At 39.4% G+C, this 17,795-nt stretch overlaps 1 protein-coding gene across 1 annotated transcript in view; it reads left to right on the top strand.

Annotated features, from left to right (window-relative positions):
• The window catches only part of Scfd2 (sec1 family domain containing 2), a 323,120-nt gene that overhangs the window by 7,888 nt on the left and 297,437 nt on the right, over positions 1-17,795 (top strand). The window contains exon 2 of the mRNA XM_021162778.2: positions 3,554-3,722. Coding sequence (XP_021018437.1) covers positions 3,554-3,722 — 169 coding nt within the window. The remainder of the gene's footprint in view (positions 1-3,553; positions 3,723-17,795) is intronic.

The raw sequence follows: 17,795 nt of genomic DNA, 5'->3' as shown, positions 1-17,795 counted from the left end.
GGTTTCTTAAATTGTGGCTTTAGATTAGGGTATAGCTAATGAGAGCTGCAGCCAACAAAAGATTATGCTAAAGATTTCTAAAGATCAAGAAATGATTTGGAAGGCTGGAGAGATGGCTCAGTGGTTAAGAGCGCTGACTGCTGTTCCAGAGGTCCTGAGTTCAATTCCCAGCAACCACATGGTGACTTATAACCATCTGTAATGGGATCTGATGCTCTCTTCTGGTGTGTCTGAAGACAGCTACTGTGTACTCACATAAATAAAAATAAACAAAGAAATGATTTGGAAATTATTGGAATGACTTAAATGATTTGGATTTCAATTTAAATTACTCTATCATTATTCTATATAGAGAGCAAAATGAAATATACTTTTAGTATTTGATTTGGATATTAATTATATACAATTTATATGATAAACTAGTAATGTTTCGATAATTTACCATTAGTGAGGTAGGAACTTATATGTGAAATTGTAAGTTTCAAAAAATAATAGAAATGTTGTGTATGATTTTTTTAGTAGTTCATATGGATTTGAACTTGTTTTAACTGAAATGACCTTGAACTTTGATCTTCCTGCCTCCACCTCCAAGGTCTGGGGTTACTTACATGTATCACCATGCTTGTTCAAGTATTTGATAGTTAATAGCATGTTTGTGATACAGATGGTTTTCTGATCATTTTGTCATCACCTTGTTGAAAATGGTGTCACCTTATACTTCCTCCAGTAAACCTTTATTTGGTGTCCACTGTGTTCTGCACTGTTGCAGGTGCTAATGATATGGTGATGACTAAGATAGAAAAGTTATTACCCTCAAGAGGCAGTTGATATGCTGTGAGGGTTAAAAATATAGACTATGTGTAGTTATTTGAGAATTAGATGCATGCACATGGAAGAGAGAGTGAAAAAGAGAAAGAGAGGGAAGAGAGGGAGGAAGAAGGAAAGAGAGGGAGAGAGCAAATATGGGAAGATGGGGGAATGAGTTGCATTTTTAATTATTATTGAAAGGATATATATTCACTATAGAACATTTAGAACTTCTGGAAGACAATGATTTAGAGAACTGCTTCAATACATGTTTCACAGGTTGAGAAAACAAAGCAGTAGTATTCCCATGGGCGAGGGGAACACCATGTGCTTACAATCCCAGTCCTGGAGGATTGTTAGTCCCAGACTAGCCTGGGCTACAGAATATGATCCTATACCTCCCCTCTCCCCCCCCAAAAGTAAAACTAAACAAAGAATCATTTCTTTACTTTGAGCATTTGGGATATTAGTATGTGATATTTTATTAATAAAACAAATGCTACTTTGGTTCTACAAAAATAACAGCCATTTTAGATCTTGACTGTTTTGAGAGTTTTAAGAGGCATGTCAGATGTTACAGTTTGCAGGGAATTTAGTGAAATGTAGCTTTCCAAAGATCCCTGGGTATGGGTTAGGGTGGAGCAATGAGAAGCAACCACATAGCACACTCACAGTTATACAGACACTTGTTTGTGCCAAATAATTATGGATGACAGAAAAAAATAAGAAAAACTAGGGGAATGGGATCAGAATTTGATCATCAGGTTCAAAGAAGAGTTATTCTGGTGGTAAGTGGAGATGTACAAAAGTTTTAATTTAGTGAGGAGGGTACTGATGGAGAAAGAAAGATATTTGTGATGCAGTGGGGTATCCGAGCATCTCTGCTTAGTGTAAAGATGCAGTTCATTCTGACCCTGTTATGAATTGCTGGTACCCTTCTAGTTCTAGACATGCATTTGGTATTCAACCAGCAGCTCTGAGACATCTGTAAAGCACAGACAGCGTGAATAAAACGTGGTTATTCTCATAATGAAGGGTAATCATCTGTGGCACAAGGAGGCTCTTCTTTAACAGCAGAAATTCCCAGAGACACTCACCAGCTCTGCCTCAGCTCACTTTGCTGGAGCCTGAGGGTTTCCTTTCCCCTGACCCAGCCACCTGGCTTGAATTACTGCTCTGCGTATTAGTCAGGGTTCTCTAGAATAACAGAACTTACAGAATGAATGTCTCTATATAGGAAGGGAATTTATTAGAATGATTTACAGGCTTTCAGTGAATCCAACAATGTCCGCCTATGAACAGAAAGCCTAAGAATCCAGAAGTTGCCGGATATCTCATGTAGCCTTCAGTATCTGCTGGAATCTCTAGAGTAGGTTCAATGTCAGTGAGGGCAAGCAGGGGAAGTGCAAAAGCTTCCTTCTTCCCTGTCTTGATATAGGCTTCCAGCAGATTAAAGGTGTGACTTTGCACCTCAAGGTCACAATTAAAGGCATATGTCTACCTATTTCATAGATGTGGCTTAGAAGTAGATCTACCTATTTCAAATTAAGCAAAAGTCCCTCACGAGTGTGCCCTCCACCTGTCCATTTATTTATTCTCAGATGTAGTCAAGTTGACAACGAAGAATAGTCATTACACTTTGTAATTAATAAGTCAATTGTTTGCTTGAGCAGGTGATTTAAATGAAATCTTTACTGTGTGAATGAGCATAATAATTCACAATAAAGATTTGTTGCTCCAATTAATTATAAATTATAAACTCATGGCATAGGGTTTGGTACATGGTGCATCATGATCCCTGGATATGTATGAGTTGTTACAGTGAGTGAGGATGATGATGATGGTGATGATGACTTCTTGGCTTCCTTATTTGTTTTTCTTAATTAGTTCTTCTATACCATTAATATGGCATGGCAGAACATCGAGGGACAGAGAGGCAACATAAGAGCAAGCAGACTGGAAGTAGCTATACCAAATGCCATCCACGATTGGAGTAATGCCTTCTAAGCACTGATGGGTTTTGGACATATAACTTAATTTCACAGAAGAATTGAACTGTATCATTGTCTTGAATTTCAGTTAGAGTACATTTATTATAATAACTTAAATATTGATATTCAGATAGGCTCTCACTTACATACTCCAGACTGGTCTCAAACTCACTCTGTAGCTGAATATGATCTTGAACGTCTGAACGTCCTGCCTCCACCTCCTAAGTGCTAGGATTTCAGGCATGGGCTGCCACCACTCAGTTTTATGTGGTACTGGAAATCACCAGGGCTTTATGCCGTAATCATCCAGTTAAGCTACATCCTCAGTCCACCGTTTATTCATTATCCCTGCAGTTGATATGTGTAATTACAGGTCTTAGAGCAATGCTTGGTATACAGAAGGCATCCAGTAAACATTGGAAAATATTTTCCTGTGGGCTGATACCAAAAGGCTGAGTCCACTTACTCTTCCCCTTCGTCAACAAATACGAAGTGAGAGCCTGTGGTTGACTTTCTATGGTAGAGATGGTGGGCACCAGGTGAACTAGAGTGAGTGCACCTTTGTCATCACAGAGATAAGGCTGATTTGCTAGGTAATTGAGAACATAATTTATGTGATAAAGAGCAAACTTCTATGTTGGTGTTATTAAACATCTGTCATTTTTGGTAGAAGAGGTGCATGCATTATAAAGCATGCATCCAGTTAACATCTTAATGTCCACTTTGAGTTCACATTTGCTTTTGTGGTTGAACAGGAGCGGTTGGACACCATGGAGACAACTTAGTAGAGAAGATCATGTCAGTGCTTCCACAGCTTCCAGGCCACACCATCGACGTGATGGTCAACATGGCAGAGCTCACTGCTGTCCAGGCTGTGGAGGAAAACCAGGACGTGATTGCACCAGGCTGCCTTGCCCCATCCAAGTAAGACATGAGGCTTTCTTTGTTTTTCTCTCATTCTCCATCCTCTTCCTTCTTTGTAGAAAGGAAGTTAACTTGTAATTCCAGCACTTGGGAGATAGATGAAGGTGGAAGAATCAGTAGTTCATGATCATCAACTACTTAGCCACTTCAAGGCCATCCTTGGCTACGTGAGATCCTATCTTTTTCTTAAAATTTTTTTATTTAAATGCATTCTATACATTAAACATATTAATAATATTGAATATTTTGAGAATAAAATAATACATAAAAAATTTGATCATCGCCTTTTATACCCTAAAAATATCATTAATGAATATTTAATACTATCCATAACTGAGGATCCTATATCTAATGTTGAATACTAAATTGTTTCAAAACATACAATATATTCTTTGGGAATTAAGCATAGTAAAAGAGCATAAAATATTAAAAATGAATCATTAGGAAATATATTCAAAAGCCCTTAGATAAGTCTTAGATAAGTCTTAGATAAGTCTTAGATAAGTCAAAAGCCCTTAGATAATCTGACATAGTAAGAGAGTATTTGAAACACATTCTATATCTGTGTACATTGTCTAACAATCAGTTTACTTAAAAAAGATGCTCAGTGTTTCTAGGAGAGAAATTATTTTTTGTTTTTGTTTTTGTTTTTGTTTTTTGTTTTTCGAGACAGGGTTTCTCTGTAGCCCTGGCTGTTCTGGAACTCACTTTGTAGACCAAGCTGGCCTTGAACTCAGAAATCCTCCTGCCTCTGCGCCCCCTAGTGCTGGGATTAAAGGCGTGCGCCACCACGCCTGGCTGAGAGAAATTATTTTATCTGTAAGTATATTTTAAAAGTTTCAAAATAGCAAAACTCTTTGAACTTAAACATTAAGAAAATGCTAATTTCAAGTACAGTGAGAAAAATTATCAGTGATATTTCCATGATGTTTGTACAACATGATTTTAATATTTTCAACTGTTAATATTCGACAGACAGAATATTTATTTTAAGACATATTTTTTTTGTTATGTCTCCCTTTTCATTTCTGATTTTATTATTTTGGATACCGTCTCTGTGCCCTTTGGTTAGTCTGGCTAAGGGTTTATCTATCTTGTTGATCTTCTTAAAGAACCAGCTCCTGGTTTGGTTGATTTTTTTGTATAGTTCTTTTTGTTTCTATTTGGTTGATTTCAGCCCTGAGTTTGATTATTTCCTGTGGTCTACTCCTCTTGGGTGTATTTGCTTCTTTTTTGATCTAGAGCTTTCAGGTGTGCTGTCAAGCTGCTAGTGTAAGCTCTCTCCAGTTTCTTTTTGGAGGCACTTTGAGCTATGGGTTTTCCTCTTATCACTGCTTTCATTGTGTTCCATAAGTTTTTGTATGATGTTTCTTCATTTTCATTAAATTCTAGAAAGCCTTTAATTTCTTTCTTTATTTCTTGCTTGATCAAATTATCATTGAGAGTGTTGTTTAGCTTCCATGTGTATGTGAGCTTTCCATTGTTTTTTTGTTGGTATTTAAGACCAGCCTTAGTTCATGGTGATCTGATAGGGTGCATGGGATAATTTCGATCTTCTTGTATCTGTTGAGGCCTGTTTTGTGACCAGTTATATGGTCAATTTTGGAAAAGGTACTATGAGGTGTTAAGAAGAAGATATATTCTTTTGCTTTAGGATGAAATGTTCTATAAATATCTGTTAGATTCATTTGGTTCATAACTTCTGTTAGTTTCACCGTGTCTCTGTTTAGTTTCTGTTTCCATGATCTGTCCTTTGCTGTAGTCTTTGAAGTCTCTCACTATTATTGTGTGGGATTCTATGTGTGTTTTGAGTTTTAGTAGTTTCTTTTATGAATGTAGGTGCCCTTGCATTTAGAGCATAGATGTTCAGAATTTAGAGTTCACCGTGGTAGGTTTTTCCTTTGACCAGTATGAAGTGTCCTTCCTTATCCTTTTTGATAACTTTTGGTTGAAAGTTGATTTTATTCGATATTAGAATGGCTACTCCAGCTTGTTTCTTGGGACCATTTGCTTGGAAAATTATTTTCCAACCTTTTACTCTGAGGTAGTGTCTGTCTTTGTCACTGAGGTGTTTCCTTTATGCAGCAAAATGCTGGGTCCTGTTTACATAGCCAGTCTGTTAGTCTATGTCTTTTTATTGGGGAATTGAGTCCATTGATAAGAGATATTAAGGAAAAGTGATTGTTACTTCCTGCTATTTTTGTTGTTAGAGGTGGAATTATGTTTCTGTGGCTATCTTCTTTTATGTTTGCTGAATGACCACTTTCTTGCCTTTTCTAGGGTGTAGTTTCCCTCCTTGTGTTGGTGTTTTCCATCTATTATCCTTTGTAGGGCTGGATTTATGGGAAAAATTGTGTAAATTTGATTTTGTCATGGATTATCTTGTTTTCTCCATCTATGGTAATTGAGAGTTTTGCTGGGCATAGTAGCCTGGACTGGCATTTGTGTTCTCTTAGGGTCTGTATGATATCTGCCCAGGATCTTCTAGCTTTCATAGTCTCTGGTGAGAAATCTGGTGTAATTCTGATAGCTCTGCCTTTATATGTTACTTGACCATTTTCCCTTACTGCTTTTAAAATTCTTCCTTTGTTTAGTGCATTTGGTGTTTTGGTTATTATGTGACAGGAGTAATTTCTTTTCTGGTCCAATCTATTTGGGGTTCTGTAGGCTTCTTGTATGTTCATGGACATCTCTTTCTTTAGGTTAGGGAAGTTTTCTACTATAATTTTGTTGAAGATATTCACTGGCCCTTTAAGAAGGGAATCTTCACTCTCTTCTATACCTATTATCTTTAGGTTTTGTCTTCTCATTGTGTCCTGATTTCCTAGATGTTTTGGGTTAGGAGCTTTTTGCTTTTTGCATTTTCTTTGACTGTTGTGTCAATGCTTTCAATAGTATCTTCTCCCCCTGAGATTCTCTCTTCTATCTCTTGTATTCTGTTGGTGATGCTTGCATCTATGACTCCTGATATATTTCCTAGGTTTTCTAACTCCAGGGTTGTCTCCCTTAATGATTTCTTTATTGTTTCTATTTCCATTTTTAGATTTTGGATGTTTTTTTTTCATTTCCTTTGCCCGTTTGATTGTGTTTTCCTGTAATTCTGTAAGGGATTTTTTTTTGTGTTTCCTCTTTAAGGACTTCTAGCCGTTTATCTGTGTTCTCCTGCATTTCTTTAAGGGAGTTACTTATGTCCTTCTTAATGTCTCCTATCATTGTCAGGAGAAGTGATTTTAGATCCGAATTTTGCTTTTCTGGTGTGATGGTGTATCCAGGACTTGCTATGGTGGGAGAATTAGAATTGGGTTCTGATGATACCAAGTAACCTTGGTTTCTGTTGCTTATGTTCTTATGATTGCCTCCTGCCATCTGATTATCTCTAGTGCTACCTGCCCTTGATATATCTGACTGAAGCCTGTCCTTCCTGTGATCCTGGATGTATCAGAACTTCTTAGAGTTCAGCTGTCTCTGTGATCCTGATATCTGTGTGTGTCAGAGCTCCTGGAAGTCAAGCTGCCTCTCATATCCTGAGATCCTGGTGACTGAGACCCTGGTGTGACCAAGCTCCTGTGATCCTGTGATCCTGTGATCCTGGGTGTGTTAGAGCACTTGGGAGTGGAGCTTCTTCTGGGTTTTGTGGGACTGGCTGTGGAGTTCGGGCCCAAGGTCTGCTCAGGGCACTGGCCTAGACCGGAAGGTACTTGTGTCACTGGTTGGATGGAGTTCCTGGATGCCTGGATCCCACTGGTCCCAGTTACTTCCAGTGTTGGGACAGATGTTGTGTTCTCCTCACCTCTTATCCTGTGATACCTGGGCATGTTAGAGCACCTGGGAGTGGAGCTTCCTCTGGGTGTTGTGGGACTGGCTTCAGAGGTCTGCTCAGGGCGCTGGTCCAGACTGGAAGGGAGATCCGATTTTTAAAAGAAGAAAGAAAGAATGACTGAGACACTACTCCAGTAGAAAAATTCATAATGGATAATATTTACATATCTAAATACATAAATAATCATACCTACTAAGCATAATAAGCCAATGAGTATGGCATTGTATAGGACTGCCATCATATTTAACAAGCTTTTAGCAGTTTCAGAGAAGTGAGTCTGTTTATGGATCTCCATTTGATAGATAGTTTTATAGGAATTCAGTCTGGGATTCCAGTTTCTCTTCATTCTTGGCTTTCTCAGATGACTAACTGCAACCCACATAGCTTTGAGTCAGTACCATACTTTGTATTTTAAAACTATGCCTTGGGCATCACTGGGTGATATTTTTGTTTCTAGGTATACTTTCTTTTCACACCCTTCAAGAAATCAAAGACCATATATACTTTAAGTTATATCATGTTTCAGAAACAAAAAGAACTTTTTTTTGACATGACAATAAAAGCATCATACCTTTCAACTTTGCCTTTTATCAACAATTCTTAGGAGAATTATCATATTTTTACATGTATATATGTATGTATGTATTTTTTTTTTTTTTTGAGATAGGGTTTCTCTATGTAGCCCTGACTGTCTTGGAACTCACTCTGTAGACCAGCCTGGCCTCGAACTCAGAAATCTGCCTGCCTCTGCCTCCCAAGTGCTGGGATTAAAGGCATGAGCCACCACTGTCCGGCTGTATGTATGTATGTATGTATGTATGAGTGAGTGTTTTGCCTGAATGAATGAATGTGTACCATGCCTGATTCCCATGGAGTTTAGAAGGTGTCAGATCTGTTCACACTGGAGTTAAGTTCTGAGCTGCCATATGGGTGCTGGAACCAAACTAGGGTCCTTTGCAAAAGCAGTCAGTGCTTTCAACCAACTAAACCAGTTCTCCAACCCCTGCTATTGCTTTTTTTTTTTTTTTAAAGAATATATTAGTAATAAAATGAAAGTATTTATTTTATCTATTCTGTATTTTAAAACAAGACAGGCATTATAGTTTAAAATCTAAATGGTAATTGATAGAGTTGGAATTTCCAATCGTTTTGGAATTAATTTGTAGCATCTGAAGTTTTCAGCCATTTTTCTGGTGCCTAGGGTGGGAAGAAAATGCAAAGATTGGGACTTTGTCTTTTCCCTGTGCCTATAGAACCAACGAGGAACTAGTGAAGAGCTTGAAGCTCTTCCCAAGGTCCTTGTGATTGAAGGGTCTTCAGAGGCTAACAGGTAAGGTCTTTCTGTGAGCTAAGAAATATGAGGGCATGGTAGAAGATAAACCAGCATTCCTGTCTTCATGGAACACTTTTGTTGTGGCAATCTTGATGTTCTAAGTTATACAGAATAGAAAAGCATAGGCATGTCCTGAGCTTCCACTGATGGTCATTCCTGCAGAGATGTTTATCCCATGGAAGCATGTGCCTTGGGTTGATTGTGTCTAGAAGATTGGAAGTGGTGTCTAATGAAAAGGGTGTGGAAGCAAGATTCTCAGGTCCTGATGCCATGGCCGTGAGGAAGAGAGACATCCTTCAGGCACCTCTGCCATCAGCTCTCTTAACATTTCCCATTTTCCATTGTGTCAAGCTGGTGCCCAAGGGGAGTCATTTTGAATCAGTGAATCAATGAGGGAGATTACCTCATTTTTCAGGTACAGTAACTGAAGTAATGAGGCAGTAAATTACATAGATGTAGAGCTAGAAAATCGACCAGTATGTCTGATTTCAGAGCTACTATCTTCCCTTCTATACTGCCCATACGGGGCCCAGAGAAGAGCTCTGACCAGATTTGGGGACTAAAGAAGACACCAAAATAAAGCCACTTCATTGTTTATTCCAAGGAGTCCTGTTTGTCCATCATAATTTTTATAGAAGAACTGAAAAATTATTGTCCTATTTCAGAAAAAGAGGTGGTTGTTAAAGGTGTTTAACAGCTAAGCAAATCAAAGGAAGAATGTTGATTAAAGTTTTGAAAGTGCAAATAGTTGGAGTCTAGGGAGCAAAAGCTCAGGAGAAGCCTCTAAAAGGCGATAGTACCAGTGAGACTGGGTTTTAACTGCTTTCTGTCTTTTAATTGTTCTGCTTAAGCTTTAGATTCCAGAAACTGGTGAGATGGGCCTATCTTGGCATTTGTCTCCCATTTGCCCAGTGTGGATTGGGAGCTGTTCATACTAAGAACTATGCTGAGATCATGTGGGATGGCAGGGAGGTTGTTCTCTATAGACAACTGGAGTTTGTATTAAAAGAAGAGACAAGATAGGAGATGCCCTCCTCAGAGAACACACTTAAGAGAGGACTTATCAGGTAGGGTATGAACACTTCACATATGTTAACTGATTTAATGGCTCTCAAATCTGTGAGATAGATTCCATCATTCCCCATTCTAATCCCAAGTGAATTTGTCCTGCACCTTAAGGCATAATGGGCAGTGGAGTGGTGAAGGTCTGGCTCTAAGTCAATGCTTACAGTTGCCCCATGCTTCTTTTGTAGAAGCCTGAAGTACTTTGAGAAAGGGCAAGTATGCCCTGAGAAAAGGTTGTAAAATGAGAGGAGTTGAGTTGATTGGAGTACATGAAAACATGCGAACCCTTACACATGTGGCAGGACAGATAGAGGATTGAGAGCAGCCTCAGATCCATAACGATTGTGGCCTGCGTCATTAGTCTGGACTCTCTAGCATTTATTCTATATTAGGCTTAGTTCAGGGCTTTAACCTGGCCCATCCTGAAATGCCTTTTTTCTCACCAGAGATCAACTTAAGAAATGGGTAAGACCTTCCTGCTTAGGTAGGTCTTCATTTTCTAAAAGGGACTCAAGTTAAACCCTGGCTTCTTTTCTATCACTCTCTCTTAACTCCCAGGACTCCTCAAATGACTGCAGCAGGAAGGTTTGTGACGAGGACTGTTGGGAGGAAGAGCAGTCCTTGGATCTCCACACAGGGTTGAGTCTCACATTATGTGGTAAAATGTATTTCTTCTTGTTTAAACTAGATTGAATCACTGTCTTCAGGCACCTTGACACATTTTCTGTACCTTATTATTTCATCTATAAAATGAGGGTGTTGCTCTAAATGAATTCCAAGCCTCCTCTTGTATTTTAAACAAAGTCATTCTACCTAAGCCTCTGCTGTGACTTAGCCCTACCTCTGAACACATATTCAGGCTGTGTCTGTTTACATGGGCTTTGTCTTCACTGGCATCCCTTTCTTCTCATTGCACTATATAAATGATTTTAAGTGCTATCCAAAGGTGGCAGTGTGACCCCAAATGTCAAAGAGGACTTCTAGAGGGGTCTGAATAAAGCAGGACCCTTATTTATTTATTTATTTATTTATTTAATAAATATGTGTATGATATAGCTGTCTTCAGACACACCAGAAGAGGGTATCAGACCCCATAATAAATGGTTGTGAGCCACCATGTGGTTGCTGGGAATTGAACTCAGGACCTCTGGAAGAGCAGTCAGTGCTGAGCCATCTCTCCAGCCTAAAGTAGAACCCTTTAGTGAGGGCAGGGCTGGAGAAGAGATGACAGTGGGAATGCATTGTAAAGATCCGTGCAGAGATGCACACTTAGAACATTATAAGCAATACTGGGAGAACAATGGGAGCTTTGTTTCAACTGCTTGGACAAGTGAAGAGGTTATCTTGTCCACAAAGGAGGAATTGAGATAAGCCACAGTTTTCCTAGCATGCACCATATGTCCATCACAGTAGCAATAGCCTCTCCTCCCTCTGACAGCTCTCCAGAAGCTTCTCAATGGAGGGGGAGTGAGGATGAAATGCAGAACAGATGGGCACTTGGCAGCAAATGGGCCTGCAATGGGATGGTATTTAGAAATCAAGTTTCTAAGTATGACACGAGTCTTTATAATAAAAATTTATTGGTAATACAATTTTCATAATAGGCTGTTTGCAATTATAGCCATTGAAGTTCCTGCCAATGCAAATGAGAAATCGAGAACATACATACATTACAGCATGGCCTTGCTGTCTCTGTCCACCCTTCCCTGGATTATGTGAAATATTTTTGGCAATAAAGAGGCAGAATCCTGTTTTTATTGAAGTGGGTTTCTGATTTTGGCTCCAAGCCCCACTCTTTCTCATCTCTTAGTCTTTTAGCATCTTCAGCAACCTTTCCCTGATTTTCCAGCTTTATGCACTCCACCTGATTCTGGTCCAGAGTTGCTGAGTATTCTGGTATTGTGCCCATCACTCCTTTTCTTCCTTTTGTGCCTGTTTTTCCTCTTCTTCCCAGTGAAAGCCAAGGACTTGCAGTGGATTTCGGAGCTACCTGGCTTTGTAGGTCCTCGCTTTCTGGCCTCCTCTCTGCCCCTTTCCAGCTGCACTGGCTTTCTTACTGTTCTTTGCATAGGCTGTGCGGTGTCCTGCCTCAAGTGCTTGGCTTCTGTGGTCTCTGCTCCTGGACCCTTCTTTCTTCATACCCGTGCCTTAAGATTTTCCTCATTTCCAGCCAGCCCTTTGCTGTCTGGCTTAGTACTTTGTATCTGCTGTCTTACTTGTATTTTCCTTCTTCAGCATGTCTCTTTCTAGGATAGTTGTCTGTTTCTCTACTAGAGAGATAGAGAGAGAATTCTCTGGTAGAGAGATCCTATAGTAGAGGTATTTGTCAGTTTTATTCATACTAGGACCTGTTACCTGGAATAGTAGCTAGAACTTGAGATACTGGATGAAAAACCAAATGAGTGAATGCATGTATGCATGAATGAATGGTGGCGAATGCTGCATTTGCACATCCAGAGAAGGATCTGGGGATAGGGTGAGCTATGGACTTAGAGACTGTCAAGCCAAACAACATGAACATTCTTGTTGAATATTTAAAGCATAGACATTGTGTTAAGAAGATATTGTAAGAAGGAGGCGCCGAGAGACAGAAAAGAGAGATGGGAAAGATGCTTGCTACCAAGCCTGACAACCTTATAGATCCCTTACGGTCAAGGTGAAGAATGGATTTTTGCAGGCTGAAATATCCTCTGACCTCTGTCCTCCACATAAGTGCCATAACACACGTGTGTGCACACTCTCACCCAGAATAAATAAAAAACAAGGCATATAGTCTAAAAAATAAAAGTAAATTATTATAAAAGTGCCCTGCCATCTTCCTTCAGAGCCCAGCGGAGGCCACTAAGGGGTCCAGAGTGCTCTTCATGCATCAGGACCTCGGGATCACCTTGGGATCTTGGGTGAGTAGAATGCAACATCAACTCCAAAGAATGGCAAAGGGTCTTGTGCCTGCAGGAACAGGGACAAAGGAACACCACCTGACCAGAGGCTGAGATCCATTCTGGTCGGGGCCAGTCCCCCCAATCTTCTGTGTGAACCCGGTCGAGGGTGTCTAGGACACCAGAGGACTCTCCATGCTGCAGGACCCCTAGTACATCCAGGAACTCCTGATCACCTGAGAGCACTTGGGCGATAGAAGTAACAGAGCTTCTTGGTCAGGGTCCCCTTAGGCCTTCATCCTTAGCCAGGAGGCGGAGCTGAGACCCAGACCCCTGGGCACATTCCTTGCCAGAGAAGAGTTGGCCAACAGGAAGGGTTCTGACCCCAGAACTCAGGAGGTGGATCAGAGCCCCAGACTGCTGGATACCTGCTCTGCAAGAGAAGAGCTTACCTGCATAGAGTGCTCTGACCACTGGAACTCAGGTGAGAGTTGGACTCCCAGGAGTCCTGACAGAGGCTAACAGAATCACAGGAGGATCAAGCTCCAACCAGAGACAGCTTGATCATTAACACCAGAGATTTCCAGATGGCCAAAGGCAAACTTAAGAATCTTACTAACAGAAACCAAGAACACTGGGCATCATCAGACCCAGTATACCCACCACGAGTCCTGGATACCCCAACACACCTGAAAAGCAAGACGTAGATTTAAAATCATGTCACATGATGATGATAGAAGATTTTAAGAAGGGCATTAATAACTCACTTAAAGAAATACAGGAGAACACTGCTAAACAGGTAGAAGCCCTTAAAGAGGAAGCACAAAAATCCCTCAAGGAATTACAGGAGAATACTGCTAAACAAGTAGAAGCCCTTAAAGAGGAAACACAAAAATTCCTCAAGGAATTACAGGAGAACACTGCTAAACAGGTAGAAGTCCTTAAAGAACTACAGGCAAACACTGCTAAACAGGTAGAAGAAACACAAAAATCCCTTAAATAATTACAGGAAAACAAAACCAAACAGGTGATGGAATTGATCAAAACCATCCAAGATCTAAAAATGGAAGTAGAAACAATGAAGAAAACCCAAAGGGAGACAACTCTGGAGATAGAAACCCTAGGAAAGAAATCAGGAACCATAGATGTGAGCATCAGCAACAGAATACAAGAGATGGAAGGGAGAATCTCAGGTGCAGAAGATTCCATGGGGAACATGGACACAACTACCAAAGAAAATGCAAAAAGATCCTGACTCAAAACATTAAGGAAATCCAGGACACAATGAGAAGACCAAACCTACGGATAATAGGAGTAGATGAGAAAGATTTCCAACTTAAAGGGCTAGCAAATATCTTCAACAAAACTATAGAAGAAAACTTCCCAAACCTAAAGAAAGAGATGCCCATGAGCATACAAGAAGCCTACAGAACTCCAAATAGACTGGACCAGAAAAGAAATTCCTCCCGACGCATAATAATCAGAACAACAAATGCACTAAATAAAGACAGAATATTAAAAGCAGTAAGAGAAAAAGGTCAAGTAACATATAAAGGCAGGCCTATTAGAATTTCTCCAGACTTCTGACCAGAGACTATGAAAGCCACAAGATCCTCGACAGATGTTATACAGACACTAAGAGAACACAATTGCCAGCCCAGGCTACTATACCCAGCAAAACTCTCAATTACCATAGATGGAGAAACCAAAGTATTCCATGACAAAACCAAATTCACACAATATCTTTCCACGTATCCAGCTCTTCAAAGGATAATAAAGGGAAAACACCAATACAAGGATGAAAACTACACCCTAGAAAAAGCAAGAAAATAATCCTTTAACAAAACTAGAAGAAGACAGCCACAAGAACAGATTCCCAACCTTAACAACAAAAATGACAGGAAGCAACAATTCCTTTTCTTTGATTTCTCTTAATATAAATGGACTCAATTCCCCAATAAAAAGACATAGACTAACAGACTGGCTACACAAACAGGACCCAACATTTTGCTGCTTACAGGAAACCTACCTCATGGATAAAGACAGACCCTATCTCAGAGTAAAAGGCTGGAAAATAATTTTCCAAGCAAATGGTTCAAAGAAACAAGCTGGAGTAGCCATTCTAATATCAAATAAAATTGACTTTCAACCCAAAGTTATCAAAAAAGACAAGGAGGGGCACTTCATACTCATCAAAGGTAAAATCTACCAAGGTGAACTCTCAATTCTAAATATCTATGCTCCAAATGCAAGGGCAGGCACATTCATTAAAGAAACTTTAGTAAAGCTCAGAGCACACATTGCACCTCACACAATATTAGTGGGAGACTTCAACACCCCACTCTCACCAATGGACAGATCCTGGAAACAGAAAATAAGCAGAGACACATGGACACTAAGAGAAGTTATGAAACAAATGGATTTAACAGATATCTACAGAACATTTTATCCTAAAACAAAAGGATATACCTTTTTCTCAGCACCTCATGGTACCTCCTCCAAAACTGACCATATAATTGGTCACAAAACAGGCCTCAACAGATACAAAAATATTGAAATTATCCCATGCATCCTATCAGATTACCACAGACTAAGGCTGATCTTCAATAACAGCATAAATAATAGAAAGCCAACATTCACGTGGAAACTGAACAATATTCAATGATACCTTGGTCAAGGAAGAAATAAAAAAAGAAATTAAAGACTTTTTAGAGTTTAATGAAAAAGAAGCCACAACATACCCAAACTTATGGGACACAATGAAAGCAGTCCTAAGAGGAAAACTCATAGCACTGAGTGCCTCCGAAAAGAAACTAGAGAGAGCATACACTACCAGTCTGACAGTACACGTAGAAGCTCTAGAATGGAAGGAAGCAAATTCACCCAAGAGAAGTATAAGGCAGGAAATAAACTTAGGACTGAAATCAACCAAGTGGAAACAAAAAGAACTATTCAAAGAATCAGCCAAACCAGGAGCTGGTTCTTTGAGAATAATCAACAAGATAGATAAACCCTTAGCCAGACTCACTAGAGGGCACAGGGAAACCATCCTAATTAACAAAGTCAGAAATGAAAAAGGAGACATAACAACAGATCCGAGGAAATCCAAAACATTATCAGATGCTACTACAAAAGGCTATACTCAACAAAACTGGAAAACCTGGACAACTTCCTAGACAGCTACCAGGTACCAAAGTTAAATCAGGATCAGATTAACAATCTTAACACTTCCATCTCCCCTAAAGAAATAGAAGCAGTCATCAATAGTCTCCCAACCACAAAAAGCCCAGGACCATATGGGTTTAGTGCAGAGTTCTATCAGACCTTCAAAGAAGACCTAACTCCAAGTCTTCTCAAACTATTTCACAAAATATAACAGAAGGTACTCTAACCAATTCATTCTATGAAGCCACAATTATTCTGATACCTAAATCACACAAAGATCCAACAAAGAAAGAAAACTTCAGACCAATTTCCCTTATGAATATTGGTGCGAAAATACTCAATAAAATCCTTGCAAACCGAATCCAAGAACCCATCAAAATGATCATCCATCATGACCAAGTAGGCTTAATCCCAGGGATGGTTTAATATACGGAAATCCATCAACGTAATCCACTATATAAACAAACTCAAAGACAAAAACAAATTACATGATCATCTCATTAGATGCTGAGAAATCATTTGACAAAATCCAACACCCCTTCATGTTAAAAGTCATGGAAAGATCAGGAATTCAAGGCCCATACCTAAACATAATAAAAGCAATATACAGCAAACCAGTAGCCAACATCAAACTAAATGGAGAGAAGTTGGAAGCAATCCCACTATAATCGGGGACTAGATAAGGCTGCACACTTTCTCCCTACATATTCAATATAGTACTTGAAGTCCTAGCCAGAGCAATTCGACGACAAAAGGGGATACAAATTGGAAAGAATGAAGTCAAAATATAGTGATATTTGCAGATGATATGATAGTATATGTAAGTAACCCTAAAAATTCCACCAGAGAACTCCTAAACCTGATAAACAGCTTCAGTTCAGTAGCTGGATATAAAATTAACTCAAATCAGTGGCCTTTCACTACACAAAGGATAAACAGGCTGAGAAAGAAATTAGGGAAACAATACCCTTCTCAATAGTCACAAATAATATAAAATACCTTGGTGTGACTCTAACTAAGGAAGTGAAAGATCTGTATGACAAGAACTTCAAGTCTCTGAAGAAAGAAATTGAAGAAAACCTCAGAAGATGGAAAGATCTCCCATGCTCATGGATTGGTAGGATTAATGTAGTAAAAATCGCTATCCTGCCAAAAGCAATCTACAGATTCAGTGCAATCCCCATAAAAATTCCAACTCAATTCTTCACTGAGTAAGAAAGGGCAATTTGCAAATTCCTGTGGAATAACAAAAAACCTAGGATAACAAAAACTATTCTCAACAATAAAAAAAAAACCTCTGGTGGAATCACCATGCCTGACCTCAAGCTGTACTAGAGAGCAATTGTGATAAAAACTGCATGGTACTGGTACAGTGACAGACAGGTAGATCGATGGAATAGAATTGAAGACCCAGAAATGAACCCACACACCTATGGTCACTTGATCTTTGACAAGGGAGCTAAAACCATCCAGTGGAAAAAAGACAGCATTTTCAACAAATGGTGCTGGCACAACTGGCGGTTATCATGTAGAATGTGAATTGATCCATTCCTATATCCTTGTATAAAGCTCAAGTCTAAGTGGATCAAAGAACTCCACATAAAACCAGAGATACTGAAATATATAGAGGAGAAAGTGGGGGAAAACCCTCAAAGATATGGGCACAGGTGAAAAATTCCTAAACAGAACAGCAATGGCCTGTGCTGTAAGATCAAGAATGGACAAATGGGACCTCATAAAATTGCAAAGTTTCTGTAGGGCAAAAGATACTGTCAATAAGACAAAAAGGCCACCAACAGATTAGGAAAGGA

The sequence above is a fragment of the Mus caroli genome, unplaced genomic scaffold, assembly GCF_978045245.1.
Source record: "Mus caroli unplaced genomic scaffold, Mus_caroli_1 scaffold_4, whole genome shotgun sequence".
NCBI lineage: Eukaryota > Metazoa > Chordata > Mammalia > Rodentia > Muridae > Mus > Mus caroli.
Note: the sequence above shows the minus strand (reverse complement) of the source record. Positions and strands in the feature narration are given on the sequence as shown.